At 34.6% G+C, this 18235-nt stretch overlaps 1 protein-coding gene across 2 annotated transcripts in view; it reads right to left on the bottom strand.

Annotated features, from left to right (window-relative positions):
- The window catches only part of DDX10 (DEAD-box helicase 10), a 288326-nt gene that overhangs the window by 109152 nt on the left and 160939 nt on the right, over positions 1-18235 (bottom strand). For both annotated transcript variants that reach the window (XM_019624111.1, XM_019624110.1), the window contains exons 14-15: positions 10155-10274; positions 6916-7077 (exon numbers count right to left, since the gene is read on the bottom strand). In XM_019624111.1, coding sequence (XP_019479656.1) covers positions 6916-7077; positions 10155-10274 — 282 coding nt within the window. The remainder of the gene's footprint in view (positions 1-6915; positions 7078-10154; positions 10275-18235) is intronic.

The raw sequence follows: 18235 nt of genomic DNA, 5'->3' as shown, positions 1-18235 counted from the left end.
GAGTTTCAGGCCAATGTGTCAGTTTGGTAAGTCCGCAGCTGTTAGCCACATAGAGAAAGAGAGAGCATCTTTTCTTATTTCAGTATTATAGGAACCTCTTTCTCAGGGAAGAAAACTGGCTCAACAAAAGAGAGTAAAAGATGGATTTCAAAGATTTTTGGACCTAAAGATATGCCTGCCCTCCAAGAACAAAATCTCCGTAAACCTAAATTCCTCTCAGAAACTTAGAACACAAGGTTCTATTCTACAGAGTTTCATTTGAACAACATAAAAAAATTGGTCTTTAATATATAAATCTGTAACAACTACAAGACAGATATAAAGGCCAACAGAAAATTTTATGTGAAAACACTGATTCATTAATCAATTCCTTCAAAGATGTGCTGAGCTACTACGTACCAGGCGCCACGGCAGGCTCTGGGTACAGAAGGATGGGCAAAGCAGTTTTTGTAGTCTGTGACTTAATGTCGTCAGACCCCTTAATTCCGTTAGTACCAAACTCTATCCCTGCTCCTCAACCTCAGTCTGTCCAGCTACTAACCATCAACCTAACAGCCAGTGCACCTCTCAAAACACCATATGGTGTTAAAAAGAATCCCACGAACCAAAGAAGTTAACAAAAATAGAGACAATAAACAGCTCATAGACTTGCCACACACTCATAAGATCTATAGTTTTGAGTATCTGTCTCATTTTGGAAGCTGGATATGAAGTACTAAGATGAACTGAGTATCACAAGATACTATAAGCTCATGAGAATAAGAATAAAAAAGACCCAGACAGACAGCTCCAAAGTATAGGCAAAGGTTCTGCAGTAACAGGATGGCTTCTTTTTTTATAATAAATATGGTTGTGATTGTAGGAGGAAGAGCTGAAAGTGGAAGGGGGATAAGGTTGTACAGGAAGAGGATCTCTTTTTCGCCCCTATAAATAAGCTCTATTTATAAAGTCCATTTTAGAATTTAGCACCAATATTTAGTCCCTTGCCCTCATGATGATATTTCTGACATTACTAAAATGTCATAACACCATATCAGCCAGACCAGTCTATGACAATGCCTTAGGCTCTTAAAGGACCACAGATACTTAAAAATGGATTCTGCAATGAATATAGGGGTACATATATCCTTATGGATAAATGTTTTCAGATTTTTGGGGTAGATATCCAGAAGAGGGATTGCTAGGTCACATGGCAATTCTACTCTTAATTTTTTGAGAAACCTCCATTCTGTTTTCCATAGTGGTTGTACGAATTTACATTCCCACAGTGGCCAAGACATGGAAACAACCAAAATGTCCTTTGATAGATGATTGGATAAAGAAGATGTGGTACATACATACAATGGACTATTACTCGGCCATAAGAAAAGATGAAATACTACCATTTGCTACAACATGGATGGATCTGGAGATTATCATGCTAAGCAAAATAAGTCAGAAAACGTCAAGAATCATACAACTTTTGGGATATAAAACTGAAAGCAACAAGGAACAAGATAAACAAAGAAACAAAAACTCATAGACTCAGGCAACAGTTTAGTGACTACAGTAGGGTAATGGGGGTAGAAGGGCGGTAGAAGAGGGAAAAGGGGGGAAAAGGGGTTCAAATATATGGATACAGGAGGAGAACTAACTCGGAGTGGTGAATACAATGCAATACATAAATGATATATTATAGAAACGTACACTTGAAACCTATACAATTTTACTAACCAATGTCACCCCAATAAAATTTAATAAACAAAAATTTTAAAAAATGGATTCCGGTACTAGTAACTATATATCTATGTAATGAACATTCAGGAAAAGGTAATATCAGTATGGGGTCCCAAATTATAAACGATTAACCACAACATTTCTTACCCCTAAATTTGAGACCAATGACCTTGCTCTGGAAACATGAACAATTTCCATTATTTGTCATTCCATCTTCAAAATACTCCATTCCTATTATTACCCTCCACCTTTTTATTCATTGCTGCAGAGCTACCCTGCTGGAAGAGAATGCCTGATGGTTTGAGATAGGTAGGAACACAGATGAATGGTTAAAAAGAAAGTCTGTTGAGTAACAAAGACCTTGGTAAGAGTCCCAGAGCAGCTATTTGTAAGCTTGGACAAATTACTTGACCCTTCTAAGTCTTAGTTTTATCATCTGTAAAACGAGGTTAGCTGACTTATTTCAGAAGTTAATTTTTAGCATATAATACGATAATATTTCTAAAGCACTTAGTGCAGGGTTCAAGCAACTAACTACTTGTTATTGTTAATTTTCTTGTTATCACCATTCCTAAGATGCCTGATTACTGCTGCTTCCCTCCTTCTAGGCTAGCATATAAATTTTGTTTAAGATACCTGGGTTCCATGCCAACTCAATTCTGTGTCAACAACAAAATAGATTTTCTAAAGGTCCCCTTAATTCCTTCCTAACTTTCTAACGTTCATGCTAGTAGTAAATGGAACCCAGAGCAATGCTGTGCCACCTTTTCAAGCAATCCAGAGCCACATCTTGACATGCCTATGTTACCTAAACACCCAATCCAAAATGGATAAAGCAAAGGAAATTTCCACGGAATGAAAGAGAACCTTAATAATTGCTTCTCTCCACTCTCAGCTGTTACAGGAGATATTACCACCCTAAATACAAAGTAGTCTTTCAGAGTTAAAAATGATGACACACACCAGGGCAGATTTTCACTCCATTAAATTAAAATTCTTTCAATAATGTGATCCATGGCCCATCTTTCACAGTTCTGATTGAATTGTCGGGGGAAAAAACCTTGTTTTCATGCAAAAGTAGTGCTTCTGCCTTTACAATTTACTAATGGCTTACATGCAAAAAGTATAGCTTGTGCTATAATTTTACTTCTGATGGTTTCAAGAGGTTAAGCAGAGAAAACAGTAACAGGCGTCGTTAAGTACAGTTACTTATGAATTGCCAGGGGAAACTAAAGAGTGAATGGTCTCAGAAGAAAATGATGCTTAATGGCTACAACAAAGCCGCATGAAGAGAAAGAAAGCTGACTGAGTAACCCAAAGCAATTACACAGGACCCCTCAAGTCCACACAGTGAATAGCTATGAATGCCAACAAAAGGGCAGCTAAAATTCTACTCCCAGTGATGCCATAAACTGTACTTTTCCTTTTTTCAATAAACCAGTTAAAATTCATATTGCTTGGTTTCTAAATCTTTAGGAGAAAGATTTTACCTGAATCTCAGTACAAATTACAAAGCTTCAGAATTGGTGATGAATGAAAATATGAGTCAAGGACAGATGTAATAGCATGGAGGGAAAACGGGTGGGAAAAAAAGAATAATAGCCCAGACCGACAAGGACTGAGTGCATATTCAAAACTATGACGCAAGGCTGCTAAGTTTAAACAGCAGGAGCAAACAATTACTTTTGAACAGAATCACTAAGACTAAATTCACTTATATATGAAATACCTTATCCTTTTAAACCAAACATATAATCATGAAATAGTTTGAATATGCTGAAAGTGTATGAAAACTTCTAAAACTGACACATTTTACAAAATATAGCATGTATCAAATACAGAATTATGTTATAGTTTTTAGGATGTTTTCTTTTCACATGTGACATTCTTTCAGGTACATTCCTCATTCATAATTCTGTGTCAAAAGTTTCCTCACCTTTTTCTGTCTTCATGAATTAAAGCTTATTCCTAGACCCTCAAGTTAGTATTTCAAGTAGTCTTTAGGGACATACAATTCTTCTCCATATACTTTCACAGAAATAACAAAATTATGAGTGATAACTTCAAGGGAAACGTCATTACATTTGCCCAAGGTAAAACCTTATGCTAGAAGAACTAAGAACTGTCATTATAGTAAGTAATATACTCAATTAGGAAAAACATACTATTTCAAAAACGAATAATGAGTTCAGGTAGAGCAATTAAAATAAAATAATCTGTGCAGGAATAATAATATATTTAATTTTTAAAGTAAAATCTTAGTAACCATTGGAAAATAAGTGAACAAACAGGAAGCCTTATTATCAAACAAGGAACCCAATCTGTAAACAGGGGGGATTATAAATTAAAATTCCACTTTTCAAACAGGAAAACATCATTTTATTCCTATGTCTTACCAACACACAAATGATCTCTGCTCATCTGGAATTAACTCCCACTTCCACTTCCTCATTTTTCAGAATAGGATAGTACAGTCCAGAATGCTGACTAGCAATCCCAGAACTAGGAAATGCCAGACTCAAGATTCAAATTCCAGGATCCCACAGTACGGTACAACACGCTTTCCACCGAACATCATGCCAAACGTTAAGACTTGCCATTTAAGAGAATACTTCCTATCTTCTAGGCAGAAATCCAATCCATGGCACCTTAGTGCGTCACTGATTTGAGGTCCTGTATTGTCTTATGTATACTATTGTAATAAACATACTAATTCCGAAGTGGTCACAAATGTGAAATTTTCTCTAATTTAAAACACAAATACTTATATATGGGTAAATAATAATTTTACTGATAAAAATACCAAGAAACTAATCATATTTGGGTCAATTAAAGATGGAACAGAGAGAAGATCATTTTAGTTATTTCTTTGTTTTTTACAGGCTACATATTTTCAAACTCCAATATGGAAGGTATGCCACCTTGTGCAGAATATACCCATTTTATATGAAATAACAACCTTTAATTTGTTTTTAAAAAGATCAAATATCTATTTTAGTTAGAGGTGCTGACTTCCAAACCAGCAATATGTAATGATCTTATAATTTCTCTCACACCTATGTCAGCCCAAAACTGCTCTGTTCAACCTTGCTGTGAGGAAATCACAGAGATAGTTTAAAAATTGTATGCTAGATTTTATCCATGATGCAAAAAAATGAATTATTTAAAAGCTCAAAAATAAATGGAAATGGAAACATGTAGAACAACTTATATACAGTATACTACCATTCATGTAATAAAGGAAGAAAATAAGAATGTATATTTCTTTTTATTCCTATTTACATAGAGAAACTTAAAGGATACATTAATAATTATTAAAAATAGTTACTTACGGGGTAGAGGTATAAATAAGAATGAGAGGTATGGGCAGAAGCAAGACTTCTCAATGTTAACGTTTTTTATAATCTTGATTTTGGAAAAATGTGAATATTATTCACAAAAATTTTTAATGGGAAAAATAGAGATACAAAAACCTTTTGTGCTGTGACAGAATAGCCATAGTTAAGTAGGATTTAATTATAATCTTCCTGAGGACAAAGGAAACCATCTATCTTAAATATTCTATCTTCACAGACTAGGGCAAAGACTAGGTCACAAACATGTGCAATCAACGTACAATTAGTTATTTTGAAATTAAGTTTCTAAAGGATGCAGAAATGTTATCACATAACCTGGATACAGTAGTAACTTCCACACATGGGGGGATAGGGGTAAAAGGAAAGAAAAGAAAGGGTGGGAGAAAACATTATTTTATGAAAATTCTTCATATTTCTTTTATTGCTGTCTACAATTTAAAAATAAAGGATAAAATGTTCTTATGCTCAATATTCCCCTGGATAAATACTCGAAGTAGACTATAAGGTGAAATGTGACAAGCTACTGACACTCTTAATATTATTAAAAATTTTGTAACAAATTATTAATGCCAAATTTCCAGTTAAAGTACTACATAGTAAAAACAGCAATGCAGGAAATGTTTAATTCTCTCAATAACATAAATACTCAACAACTGCAACCAGTGTATTTCAGGTTCATTAGTTCTCCCTATTTCTGGAATGTTTTTCTCACCATTCATTTCTGTCCCTGAAGCTATCTTCAATACCTATGTTTTCTTATTCATCAAATGCTACTGTAAAGCTGCACCAAATCTTAAAGAAATGGGAATTGCTACTCTATTTAAAAAAAAAAAAAGTTTATTGGGCCATTAAATAGTTACAAGGTCAAACAGAAGTCAAAACCAACAAGAATCCTTCTCAGGATACAGTTAATAATGTCCTCACAAAGGCTTAAACGTTTCTTAATACAAAACTTAATATTATAGCAGTGATTCTCAGGTATGATACTATATTGCCCTGAAATCATTCACTCTCTCAAGGGCATGTTGCAGGAACTTCTTTAAAAATGTAAATTTGTTTTATTTCATTGATTGATTTATTTATCTAGCAAAATGTCCACTTTTGTGGGAATTAAATAGTGTGAAAGAACAGCAGTATCATGAGTAACCATTTCAAGAATAACAGAAAACTGCCAAGTTTAAGGTCAAAGGACCACACGCTGATATAGAAGCACTCCCTTTTACAAGATTTCCCTTTTTTTTTAATGTAATAAATTTAATCTTATATCCAGTTGAACCTCAACACAACAGTAATGCCACTCAAATGAGTGCATGGTGAAACAAACTAACACCTACATACAATGGAACACTACTCAGTAATAGAAAGAATGAAGTATTGATATACACAACAACTTGCATGAATTGACAGAGAATTATGCTGAGTGAAAATAGCCAATTTAAAAAGGCTGCATACTACGTAGTTTCATTTACGGAACATTCTTGAAATGACAAATTATAGAAATGGAGCACATGGGATCTCTCTGTATTACTTCTTATAACTATGTGTGCAACTACAATTATGTCAAAATTAGAACATTAACTAAAAAAAATCATTAATATTATTTGGGTCACCTCAACCAAGAGCAGATTTAGGTGACATTCTCAGAAACTAACTAGTCAGTATACAAAGCCTCTACCAGCTGAAAGAAGGAACAGATAAAAATGACAAAATAACCACAGAAAAAGAACTATTAGAACAAACAATAAAGTAGTATGGTTATTAATGATTATCTAATGAATATTTAGATATGTTCAGGGACATATTAAATTTCACTCAGTATTAATTCATAATGGAAAAAGCTTACCCGATGCTTTGCCTTAATTTTCTTCCTATATTCTTCTTTGTCAAATTTGTCCTCTTCTTGAAGCCTTTCCTTTGCTTTATCTAAGTCGATACCACCAGCGTTATCCTCTTCCTCAGTGTCCTTCAAGACAGATTTCTGCATTTGTGGCCACTGCTGAACCAACTGCAGACAGGAGAAAGGTTAAGAATGGGATGGGAGACAGGGAACATCAACAGAAAACCATTTCCCTTTGTATAAGGAGTTTGAAATTGTTCATATACACACTTTGTTAGAAAGTTTAAGAAATGTAGGTTGTAAGACAAACTTTATAATTAAAGTGAGCAAGGCATACAAAAGACCGTCCCAGTTAGGATAAAATAATGCTGCCATAACCCAATGAGAGCAGGGCTGAAGGAAAATTCCATAAAATAATTTGGAGGAGAAAGCAGCTGCCTCAACATCATTTCCAACAGTGTGCTTAGTATGCTATGTTCCACCAACCTGACTCCAAATGGTCTGTGCAGGGCCACAGTCAGGCTAACCAGAGGGCCCTCCCTACTGCCAGCTGCCATGTGTACACCTTGTGCGCATCTCCAACTCTGTACTGGGTTGTCTTACTTTCCTGGTTTTCTTTCTAGAATTAATCTCCTTAAGGGTAGTCATATGTCCTGTCCATGTACTTTCAGAGTCTAACACAGTATCTGGTACATACTAGGTACCCCAAATTGATTGATGGATCACACATCACAACACATAAAGGCTGAAATAACTAAGCGTAAAATGAGAAAATAAGGTTGGGTTTCACAGGCCTGCTCAGATCTACATGATTTTACACACAGAGTTCATGGTTAGGAATAAGGTGACATAGAAGTCAGAATACTGATAGTCGGGAGACTTGGTTTAACATCTGGTTTTCTCACTGGCCCATAATCCTGAATAAATTACTTAATCTCTGGACATCTGTGTCTTTGAAATACAAGGTTTGAGTCAATAGTCTTCCAGGCCTAACGCTAGAAAACTCTAGGAAATTTAGTCAAAAAAGATTCTCTTATTTTACCTAGTAAGTGGTTATGAGAAGCATTTAAGTAGCTGCCACTGTTATTGAAAGAATGCTAATTAAGCGGCAGGCAAATGGAAGTTGTAGGTACACACATCACAGGTATTAATGCCTCCTCCACTTTGTCACCACCACAGTCATTCTTCAAGATAAGATTCCTACAGAGTCTCAACTTTTGGCAACAGGAGTCACAAATATACTGCATCGCAGCCATGCAAGCAGTCACTACCACTGAATGAAGAAGCAGGGAGTGATCAGCTGTGACAGTAAGAACGCCATCCTTTGCTCTGACTCCTCACCTCTTTTTCTCTCAAAGTGAAAAAAGTCCACCCCTCTGTGGGCTGAACAAATAGTAGTGTTTCTTTTGGAGTTTTACATCAGAGGTTTCAATGTGGCTCACAGCCACACAGAGTTTCTATCAGCAGTAAGTTTACCTTGAAACATTTTATAGCTAAGGATTTACACTCACCGTGTAGCTAACTGGTATAATCTGTATAGTTAAACTTAGCAGCACAGTAAGGAACCTCATCATCATAACAGCACTCATCTTGCCTTACAGTAAGCATCTGATGTGATACAACTATATTCTAGTTTAAACTGCTTCTCAGGTGCTGACCTCTTTTTAGTAATTTCATAAAGATTCATTATCAATTATATAGGCTTCCTCTGCAACTACCCACAACTTTGAATTGCACTCTATTTTGTTAGTTTTGATTTATACACCATTTCATTCCATATTATTAGTGTAAATCTGGGCTTCTGAATCCCTTCCCCAAAGAAATATCCAAATCTTTGTTAACTTCAAAATTAAAAGGAAATATATGCCACAGGACATAGACTCTTTAGGCAGAATTTATACAAATAATGATGAAATATCCCATGTGATATATTACAGTTGGTATAAAAAGTTCTGTGATTTTATTGGGGTATTAGATAACGGTTCATTCATGCGGCCAATTTTTTTTGAGGGTTTACTAGATGTTAGGCACTGTTCTCAGTGCTGAGGACAGAGCAGTGGGCAGACAACAAATACCTTCCCTCATGCAGCCTCATTCCACTAGAGTGGAAGACATGAACCACCACCAAATAAATACAGAATAAATCACACAATGAGTGCTATAGAAAAACATTTAAAAAAAAGCAGGGCGAGGGAAATGAGACTGGGTGTGGAGAGCTGTGTGCTAGGTTAGGATGAGCAAAGAAACCCGTAGGCTGGTGACTGAAACTAAGAGATGATATTCAGAAGACCCTGCTATGACAACTAACTGCTAGCCATGACTCCTTGGGTAAGTCACTTGACTTTCTGGGTGTCCTTTCTCTATAAAAATAAAAATAATATTAATATGTAATAGAGTGACCTTTCACGAGCTATCTGTGATTGGTAACCCCTTCCCTACTTTATGGGTATCTATTTACATTAAGACCGAGGTAATGGTGAGATAAAAACCAGGCACCTATGTGTCTGAGACTATTTTAAAGCAGAGAATTCCTTCCACAGCAGGCCAGCAAATAAGAAACATCATTATAGCATCTAAAAAGGAGGAACTGCAAGAGACTTTTGAGTCCAGCAGAAGCTGTGGCAAATAGTTGTTACTATCCTTGTGCTTGTTCCCACAGAATATGTTGATGGATACCATGACAAGAAAATCTCATCTATAAAAGCAGAATTTAGGAAGTTCAAAACCAACTCTGTTGTTATCACCAAGAAATATCTGAGTTTATATTCAAAACATTCTTACCTACAGGTGTACAGCTGATGAAAAGCCTACAGTAAACAGTGAAAGGAAACACCTAGTGTGATTTAGAGATATGTTTTTTCTCATTAGTGAATGGTAAGTAGCAGGAGAGCCAAACTCTTTATAACACTTGGAATGTACAGTAATTCCTCACTTAACACCAATAATATGTTCTGCACCATTAAGTGAAAAGACCTATAAAGAACCCAATTTACCATACCCTAACTGATATAAACTAGAGTTAACTCCAAGTTAAGCTCATGAAAGGCCACTCTATTACATATTAATATTATCTTCATTTTTAAAGGGGAGTACATCTAGAAAGTCAAGTGACTTACCTAAAGAGTAATGGCTAGTAGTTAGTGGTCACACCAGGGTCTTCTGAATATCATCTCATCAATGTTATAATGAAGGGACGTTATTTGAGGATCTGCTGTACTTCAGAAACGAAGCATTGAGAATCTTACCTCCCCTTCATCGGTAAATGTTATCTTCTTATTCACTTTAAAATTTCTCTTCATTACTTTTTTTGCTTCTGCAACCTTGGTCACTTTTTTCTTGATGTTGGATTTAGAAGTTTCTTTCTTCTGTGTGAGAACATAAAAAAAAAAAAAAACCCAGATGATTAGGTAAATGGCTGCTTTATACTAACAATTTAACTCTGGCAATACACCTTCCAAAACTGAGTGCAATTACTGCTACTGGCTAATAAGAAGCACCAAAAATACCATCCAGAAATAAAATTATGAGACTTACTATGAATAAGATGAATGTTAGACATAACTAACCTTTAAAATGTATTCTATTACTAAAGCTATGCTACATTGATAATGTTGAAGCAAAAGAAACTATCTGATGTAATAAATGGACATGTCAAATAAAGCTATCTTCCAACTAAAAAACAGAGCACATTTTAAAAACAGCCCTAATTTCCAAGTGCAAATGTAAACTTTTAGACTAAAATATGTTGATTTGGAAAGAAAATGACTGCAATACATTGTGACTCAACATCCTTCTTCCCATTACTCTAATGTACTATACGTAACTAAGCTGTGCCCAAAGGTGAGATGGAAACAAACAAAAAACGCCGGGTAGCAATACTTATATCAGACAAAATCGACCGTCAAGCAAAGTCTATAACAAAAGACAAAGGAGGAGCCAGTAATGCCACATCTGGTTATTTAGCTGAAGAAACCCATAATGCTACTATACTATAAGGAGACGTGTGCATCCATATGTTCATTGCAGCATTGTTTACAATGGCCAAGATGTGGAAGCAGCCTGGGTGTCCATCAATGGATGAATCGATAAAGAGGTGGTAGCACATACATACAATGGAATATTGCTCAGCCTTTAAAAAGAATAAAATCTTGCTATCTACAATAACATGGATGGACCTGGAGGGTATTGTGCTGAGTGATGTATGTCAGCCAGAGAAAGATAGATGCAATGTGATTTCTCTTACATGTGGAATCTAAAAACAAAATAAACAAACAAAACAGAAACAAACTCTAAATACAGAGAACATTTTGAAGGTTGCCAAATGGGAGAGGGGTTAGGGCGGTGGTTATAAAGTGGAAGGAATTAAGAAGTACAAGTTGGTTGTTACAAAGTAGTTATCAGAATGTAGGATATAATACAAGGTATATAGTCAACAATACTGTAGTAACTATTTATTGGTGTCAGATGGGTACTAGATTTACCAGGGTGATAGATAGGAGGGAGACTGGGGGCAGAGTGAAAAAAGCGAAGGGATTAAGAAATACAAACTGGAAATTACAAAATAGTCATGGGGACTATTAAGTAAGTAAAGTAACGCATAGGCAATATAAGTCTAAATATGGTAATAACTATGAGTAGTGCCAGGTGGGTACTAGACTAGTCACGGGGATCATTTCTTAAATTATATAAATGTCTAACCACTATGCTGTACTCCTGAAATCAATATAAAATAATTCTGAATAGCAACTGTAATTGAAAAATTAAAAGGGCCTTGTAGGGGGCGGGCAGTGGTGAAGGTGAAGGAGTTTAAGAAATTCAAGTCTCCAGGTATAAAACAAATGAGTCTTGGGGATGTAATGTACACCATGGAGAATATAATCAATAATATTGTGCAAATGTGGTACAGTGTCAGATGGTTGCTGGACTTATTATGGTATCACTTTTTAAGGTATATAAATGTTGAGTATGGTGTACAAGGTGTGATCAACAAATATGGTGAATATTTAATATTAAAAAAAGTATTATAGTAAAAGACACATTGCCATTAATCACCCTCAAAATACTCCACCTTGCTTCGGACACACTTATCCCATCGTTCTTGCCACTTTCTGAAGCAGTTCTGGAAGTCCTCTTTTGTGAGTGTCTTTTGTTATGCTGTTGTGGCTGCATAATCGATTCAAAATGTTTACCTTTCATGGTCTTTTTGACTTTCAGTAAGAGCCAGAAGTCGCACGGTGCCAGATCCAGTGAATGAGGTGGATGAGGACAGACCATAATGTTTTTATTTGACAGAAACTGTCGTACCAGAAGCAACGTGTGACATGGTCCTTTCCATTGTGATCACAAAATACAGTGAATGCTGCTGCCAAGTACCATCCAATGGAAAGGCAGGGATCTTCAATACAGGAAGTGGCACGTTGAACCTTAGTAACAGTGTGTGACAAGTTTCAATTCGTTCGGTGCAGTCAGTCGGGTGTGAGCTATGGTTGAGAGGTGTGTTTTAAAGCATGACATAAATCATCCTCCATCATGACAATGCTCTGTGTCACACATCGCTTCTGGTATATGACAATTTTTGTCAAATCAAAACATTATGGTGTGTCGTCATCTACCTTATTCACCGGATCTGGCACGGTGCAACTTCTGGCTCTTTCCCAAAGTCAAAATAACCACGAAAGGTAAATGTTTTGAATGGATTCAGGACATCGAGGCAGCCATGACAGCACAAAAGGAGGGCTCACAAAAGAGGGCTTCCAAAGCTGCTTCAGAAAGTGGCAAAAACAGTGGGATAAGTGTTCAAAGTGATGGGGAGTATTTTAATGGGGGCAAATGGCAATGTGTCTTTTACTGTAATAACTTTTTTTTATTTAAACATTCACCACGTTGTTTGATCACACCTTGTACACCTGAAACATAATAAAATATTGTATGCTACCTATATTTTAATAAAAATCTTTTTAAAAAAGATTGGTGCATTTCATTGTATATAAATTTCTACTTCAAAAAAGAGTCCTGTAAGCAATACTGAATTTTAGTTAATGCTAGGCAAGTTGAAGTATATGGGAGAAAATAAAATAATGTTGGCAACTTACTCTGAAATGCATTAAAAAAAGGATGATGAATGAATAGATGGAAAATTGCATGATAAAGGTAATATGGTAAAGGGTTAACTGTAGAATATAAGTGGTGGGTATTTTTGTATACAAAAGTATACTTTTTTCAACTTTTCTGTATGTTTGAAATTTTTGCAATAAAATATTAAAGCCAGTCCCAGGAAGGAGAAAAAGTCACAAGGCAAAAATGACAAAAACTATCAGAATGGAATACAGATTAGTCAGAAAAACAATCCTGCAGAAAGAATCTTGGAGTAATATGGGTCAACTGGAAGAGCTTTAGGGAAATCCAAGTATGAAACCACTGAAATGATTTTTAAAATCTTGGGAGTATTTGCATCTTTGCATTTTTATGGTTTATCATGGTTTCTAAAAGGGATCTATGATCTCTCCCTCCAAAAAAAAAGAAAAAAGGTTAAATTTGTTTGTTTGTTTAAGGGAAGTCACTGAAAAAAGGAACAGAAATGCCAACATGGGTGAAAAGGGACATTTTTATTATATCTTCCTGATAGGCATGGTCTCTGCTCTGATACTCCAGAATTATTCTTCAAATATGCATTGAGTGTCATCAACACACAAGACATCATAGTACATACTGGGGCCACAGCAGTGAAAAAGACAGGTGGACTACCAACCCTCCTTGAACCTATCTCTAGCAGTAGGAAAACAAACAAACAAACATTAAGCCAGTAGAAAATATTATTTAATCACAAATGTAGCAGTGCACAGAAAAAAACACACAGGATAAATGAGTCTATGTAACAGGGTTCCTTTCTGAGACTTGGCCATATGGGGAAATATTTTGTTTTGCTTTGTTTTGCTCTTTTGCCAAGCATATATTTTTAATTATTATGTAATAAATATTTTTAAATAATAAAATTTTCTGGATTTGTGCCATGCTTAGAAATACTTTTCCAATTAAAAGACTTTTTAAAAATGAAATTAACTCTTTAAAATGCAGATTTTACTTTTCTTAAAAGATTCAACATTGGCTCTTGGACAAGGGGGAAAGTGCTCATTAATAATTTTAAATTTTTATTCATTAAGTCTCAAAAAGTATAAAGTATACCTATTGTTAGGGAAAAGTTCTATTTTTGATGACAAGACTTTACATTATTGGTACAAAAATGAAATTTGCAGCAGCCAGAAAGTATTATGAAAGGTTTCCTGACAAGATGTAAAACATCAAAATGAAATTTTCATTTTTATTTGCACTTCTTCCACAACATGTATGCTAGACTTCAAAATAAAATGCTAAAAGAAAAATACCATAAAATACAAAACTGATAAAGCATCAAGTCATTCTCACAGTCCTGTGATAACTGTAGGAGGTTGCCACAAATAACTTGGAAGATAAAAGAACGCAAATTAAGAAGTACAAACTGGTAGTTACGAAGTACTCACGGCGATGTAAAGTATAGCATAGGGAATATAGTCAGTAATAGTGTAATAACTATGTACAGTAACAGATGAATACTAGACTAATCGGGGGGATTACTTTGTAAATTATATAAATGTCTAACCACTATGCTATCTACCTGAAACTAATATAAAATAAACTTAAAATGAACAACAAAAACTGTTGCAAAAACAATAATGGTTCCTATTAAAAGGACCATGTTAGTTAACATTGGTTGCAAGAAGATTCAAAATATAGTCAATAAAAGAAACCAACTGTAGTCCCAGTATTGGCTAGGCTGTTACTCTTTAAAATAACATTTAGTTTGAATAAAGATTTACCTTCCATGGGGAGGAGGAAAAACCTACTTTAATATAAGCATTACTACTAGATAGTCTAGAGGGGAAAATAAAAGTACCATATTGCAAAAGAAAAAAAAATACAAGGAAATAAATGTTAGAATTAAAGGGAAAGATATTCTAAGGAAATCAGAGTTTTATGTTTCCTTAAAGTAGCTTCCATATACATTACTGAATAATTAAAAGTTTATAATAGCAATTATATCTAAAATTGAAGGAAATTAACAAAATAAAGAACTCTCATGCCTGGTGGAGACTTAAGAGATCATCTATTGTAGCCTATGCCCTCACGTAAAGATAAGAGCATTTCCTAGCATTTATAAACACTGTTGCCTCAAAGTCCAAATGTACTTAACTTTAGATATTTCCATTGCATATCAAAAACCAAATCCTACTAAAACTTACATGACTAAAAAAAAAAAGCAAAACCTCCTGCTATATAAGCATATTTCCTTTGTCATCCTGAATTTACTGAACTACAATATTTCACACATTCTAATCTTACAGTACAAATCAAGGATGCACTATCTGACATTTTATTTTAAAGCAATCTACAAAATCTTTTCTTAAAAAATAAACTTCCCTGATGACTAGTAACATTGAGCACCTTTTCATGTAACTATTGGCCATTTATATGTCTTCTTTCGAAAAAAGTCTCTTCCAGCCCTTCGCCCATTTTTTAATTGCTTTTTTTTTTGCTTTTCAATTATATGGTCCTTATATCTCTCAAATATTAGTCTCATCAGATAAATGGTTGGAAAATATTTTCCCCCCATTCCATAGGGTGCCTTTTTAGTTTGTTTCATTTGCTGTGCAGAAGCTTTTTAGTTTGATGTAGCCCCACTGTTTGTTATTGCTTTTGTTACCTGTTTTGGTATCTTATACAAAAGATCATTGCCAAGACCAATATCAAGGAGCTTTTCCCCTGTTTTCTTTTAGGAGTCTTAATCATTAGGGAAATTAAATTTTTAAAAAATGAGATATCACCTCACACCTGTTAGGATAGCTATTATCAAAAAGACAAGAGATAACAAGTGTTGGCAAGGATGCAGAGAAAAGAGAACCCTTGTTAACACTGTTGGTGGGGATGCAAACTGGTGCAGCCACAGTGGAAAACAGTACAGAGGTTTATCAAAAAATTAAAAATAGAAACTACTACATGTTCCAGCAACCTACTCCTAGGTATAGATCCAAAAGAAATAAAATCAGTATCTGGAAGAGATATCTTCACTCCCATGTCCAATGCACAATTATTCAAGATAGCCAGGATATGGAAACAACCTAAGGGCCTGTCAAAGGATGAACAGATCAAGAAAATGTGGCATGCATATACAATGGAATATTATTCAGCCAAGAGAAAGAATTCTGCCATTTGCAATAATATGGATAAACCTGGAGGGCATTATATTAGGTGAAATAAATCAGACAGAAAAGACAAACACTATATAATATCACTTATATGTGAAATCTTGAAAACAAACCAAAAAAAAGGACATTTCATAGAAAGAGAACACTCACTGGTTGCCCAGGGCTGGGGAGAAGGAAAAATGAAAAGATGTAGGTAAAAAGGTACAAAGTTTCAGTTATAAGTAAGTTTTAAGGATCTAATATACACCATGGTGACTACAGTTAACAATATTGTATTGTATACTTGAAATTGGCTGAGAGTAGATGCTAAGCATTTTCATCACACACACAAAAGAATCGACTATGAAGTGATAGATGTGTTAGTTATCTTAATCTTGGTAACCATTTCACGCTATGTTATGTATACAAAATCATTACATTGTACACTTTAAATATATACAATTATATCTGTCAATTATTCCTCAATAAAGCTGGGCGGGGGGGGTGGGGGAACCACCCCCACAAATAGAAAACGTATGCTTGTAAAATGTTTGCAAGAACTATAACTTTAAAATTAAGAGTCACATAAAGGGTATAGAGCTTCAGTTTTGCAAGATGAGAAGTCTAGAGATTGGTTGCAACACAAGGTAAATATACTTAACAGTACTAAACTCTACACTTAAAAAAGGTTAATGTGGTCAATTTTACGTTATGTGTATTTTACCACAATTAAAAATAAAATGAAAAGCCACCTAGAATATAACTGAACTTCAGTTTAAAATGTTATTACAGGAACAGAGTTTGTCTTTTCAGAATTCCTACACAAATGTAAACTTAAGATAAAGCAATAATAGTCCTAGAATCACACAGCAGCTGGAGGATGGGAGCAGAGTGGCAATGCCAGGGAGGGAGGGGCACAGGAGGCCCTCAAACACAAATCAACTAAAATAATATGACACAAGAGTGTTTATACACTATAAATTATAGAAATAATCTTATAATGGTCTAATAAATCTCATAGGATTTTTTTAAATGTACACATTTACCAATCTCATTGTTTAAAGTTTAACAGAAGGCAAACTATAATAAACTCTGGTGATAAGTATATTCATGAAATAGGGAATAAAAGAATTCAAGAGCATGATGAAATCCAGTGCTGCCTCTACCCAAGTCTCAGTTACCATAATCTCTGGAATATACTAATATTATATAAGCCTGTTTATCAACACTTTGCATTCACTCTTGTCCCCATTATAATAAGCTCTAGTAATCACTTATTTTCTTGTTTTGTTTTTCCCAATGAATTGTAATCTTCATGAAGGTTAAGACCATTTGTATTACATTTGTATCCCCAGGGCATCAGAGAGGCTGGCATATAGGAAGCATTCAATAAATATTTCTTGAAAAAAGAATTAGTGAGTCAATTCTCACTTGAACAAAGCATTCCTTCATTTTCTGCTCGTTAACAAGCTTAAGTCAAATCTTGTCACCGATAATTTAAATTAGAAAACCAAAGCTTAAATAAGTTCAACAATTTGTTCAAGGTCGCATAATTTAAACCAAAGTGCATTTCACTTTGTTCTTCACATTATACAATGCTTAGTTGATTTTTCTTCAAATTGCCTTAGGTTATAACATCATAATTTGCCTCAATACAGTGCCTTTTAAATTTTTATCAACTTTGGAAGAATGTTAGAAAATTTTTATTTTGAGAAACTTATAAATTTTTCAATGTTTTAGTTTTTGGCCCATTAAGAAAAGCTTTATCAGATTCTACTTTCTGATACAGTATTTGTATTCACTTCTAAAATAATTGTTTTCACACCCTAACATAAATTTTAAATACTGAATATGCCATTTCAAATTACAAGACTAACCCTACTTCCTTTCTGATGAGAATCACAGCTGTTATAGAATTTGTATGAGATACTTGTCTCATTACTTGATACTGACACTTCATAAATTTTATCTAGAAGACTACTTAAAGACACATTCTAGAAATTCTTTCATTTTGTTTTGTATTTTGTAGATAATGTATGTTTACTCCAGATGTAAGCCTACATATCCTATAAAAGTTCCTCATTTTTCAAGGCTAGATTAATCCTTGT

This window comes from Hipposideros armiger, unplaced genomic scaffold (assembly GCF_001890085.2).
Source record: "Hipposideros armiger isolate ML-2016 unplaced genomic scaffold, ASM189008v1 scaffold_580, whole genome shotgun sequence".
NCBI classification, from domain to species: Eukaryota; Metazoa; Chordata; class Mammalia; order Chiroptera; family Hipposideridae; genus Hipposideros; species Hipposideros armiger.
Note: the sequence above shows the minus strand (reverse complement) of the source record. Positions and strands in the feature narration are given on the sequence as shown.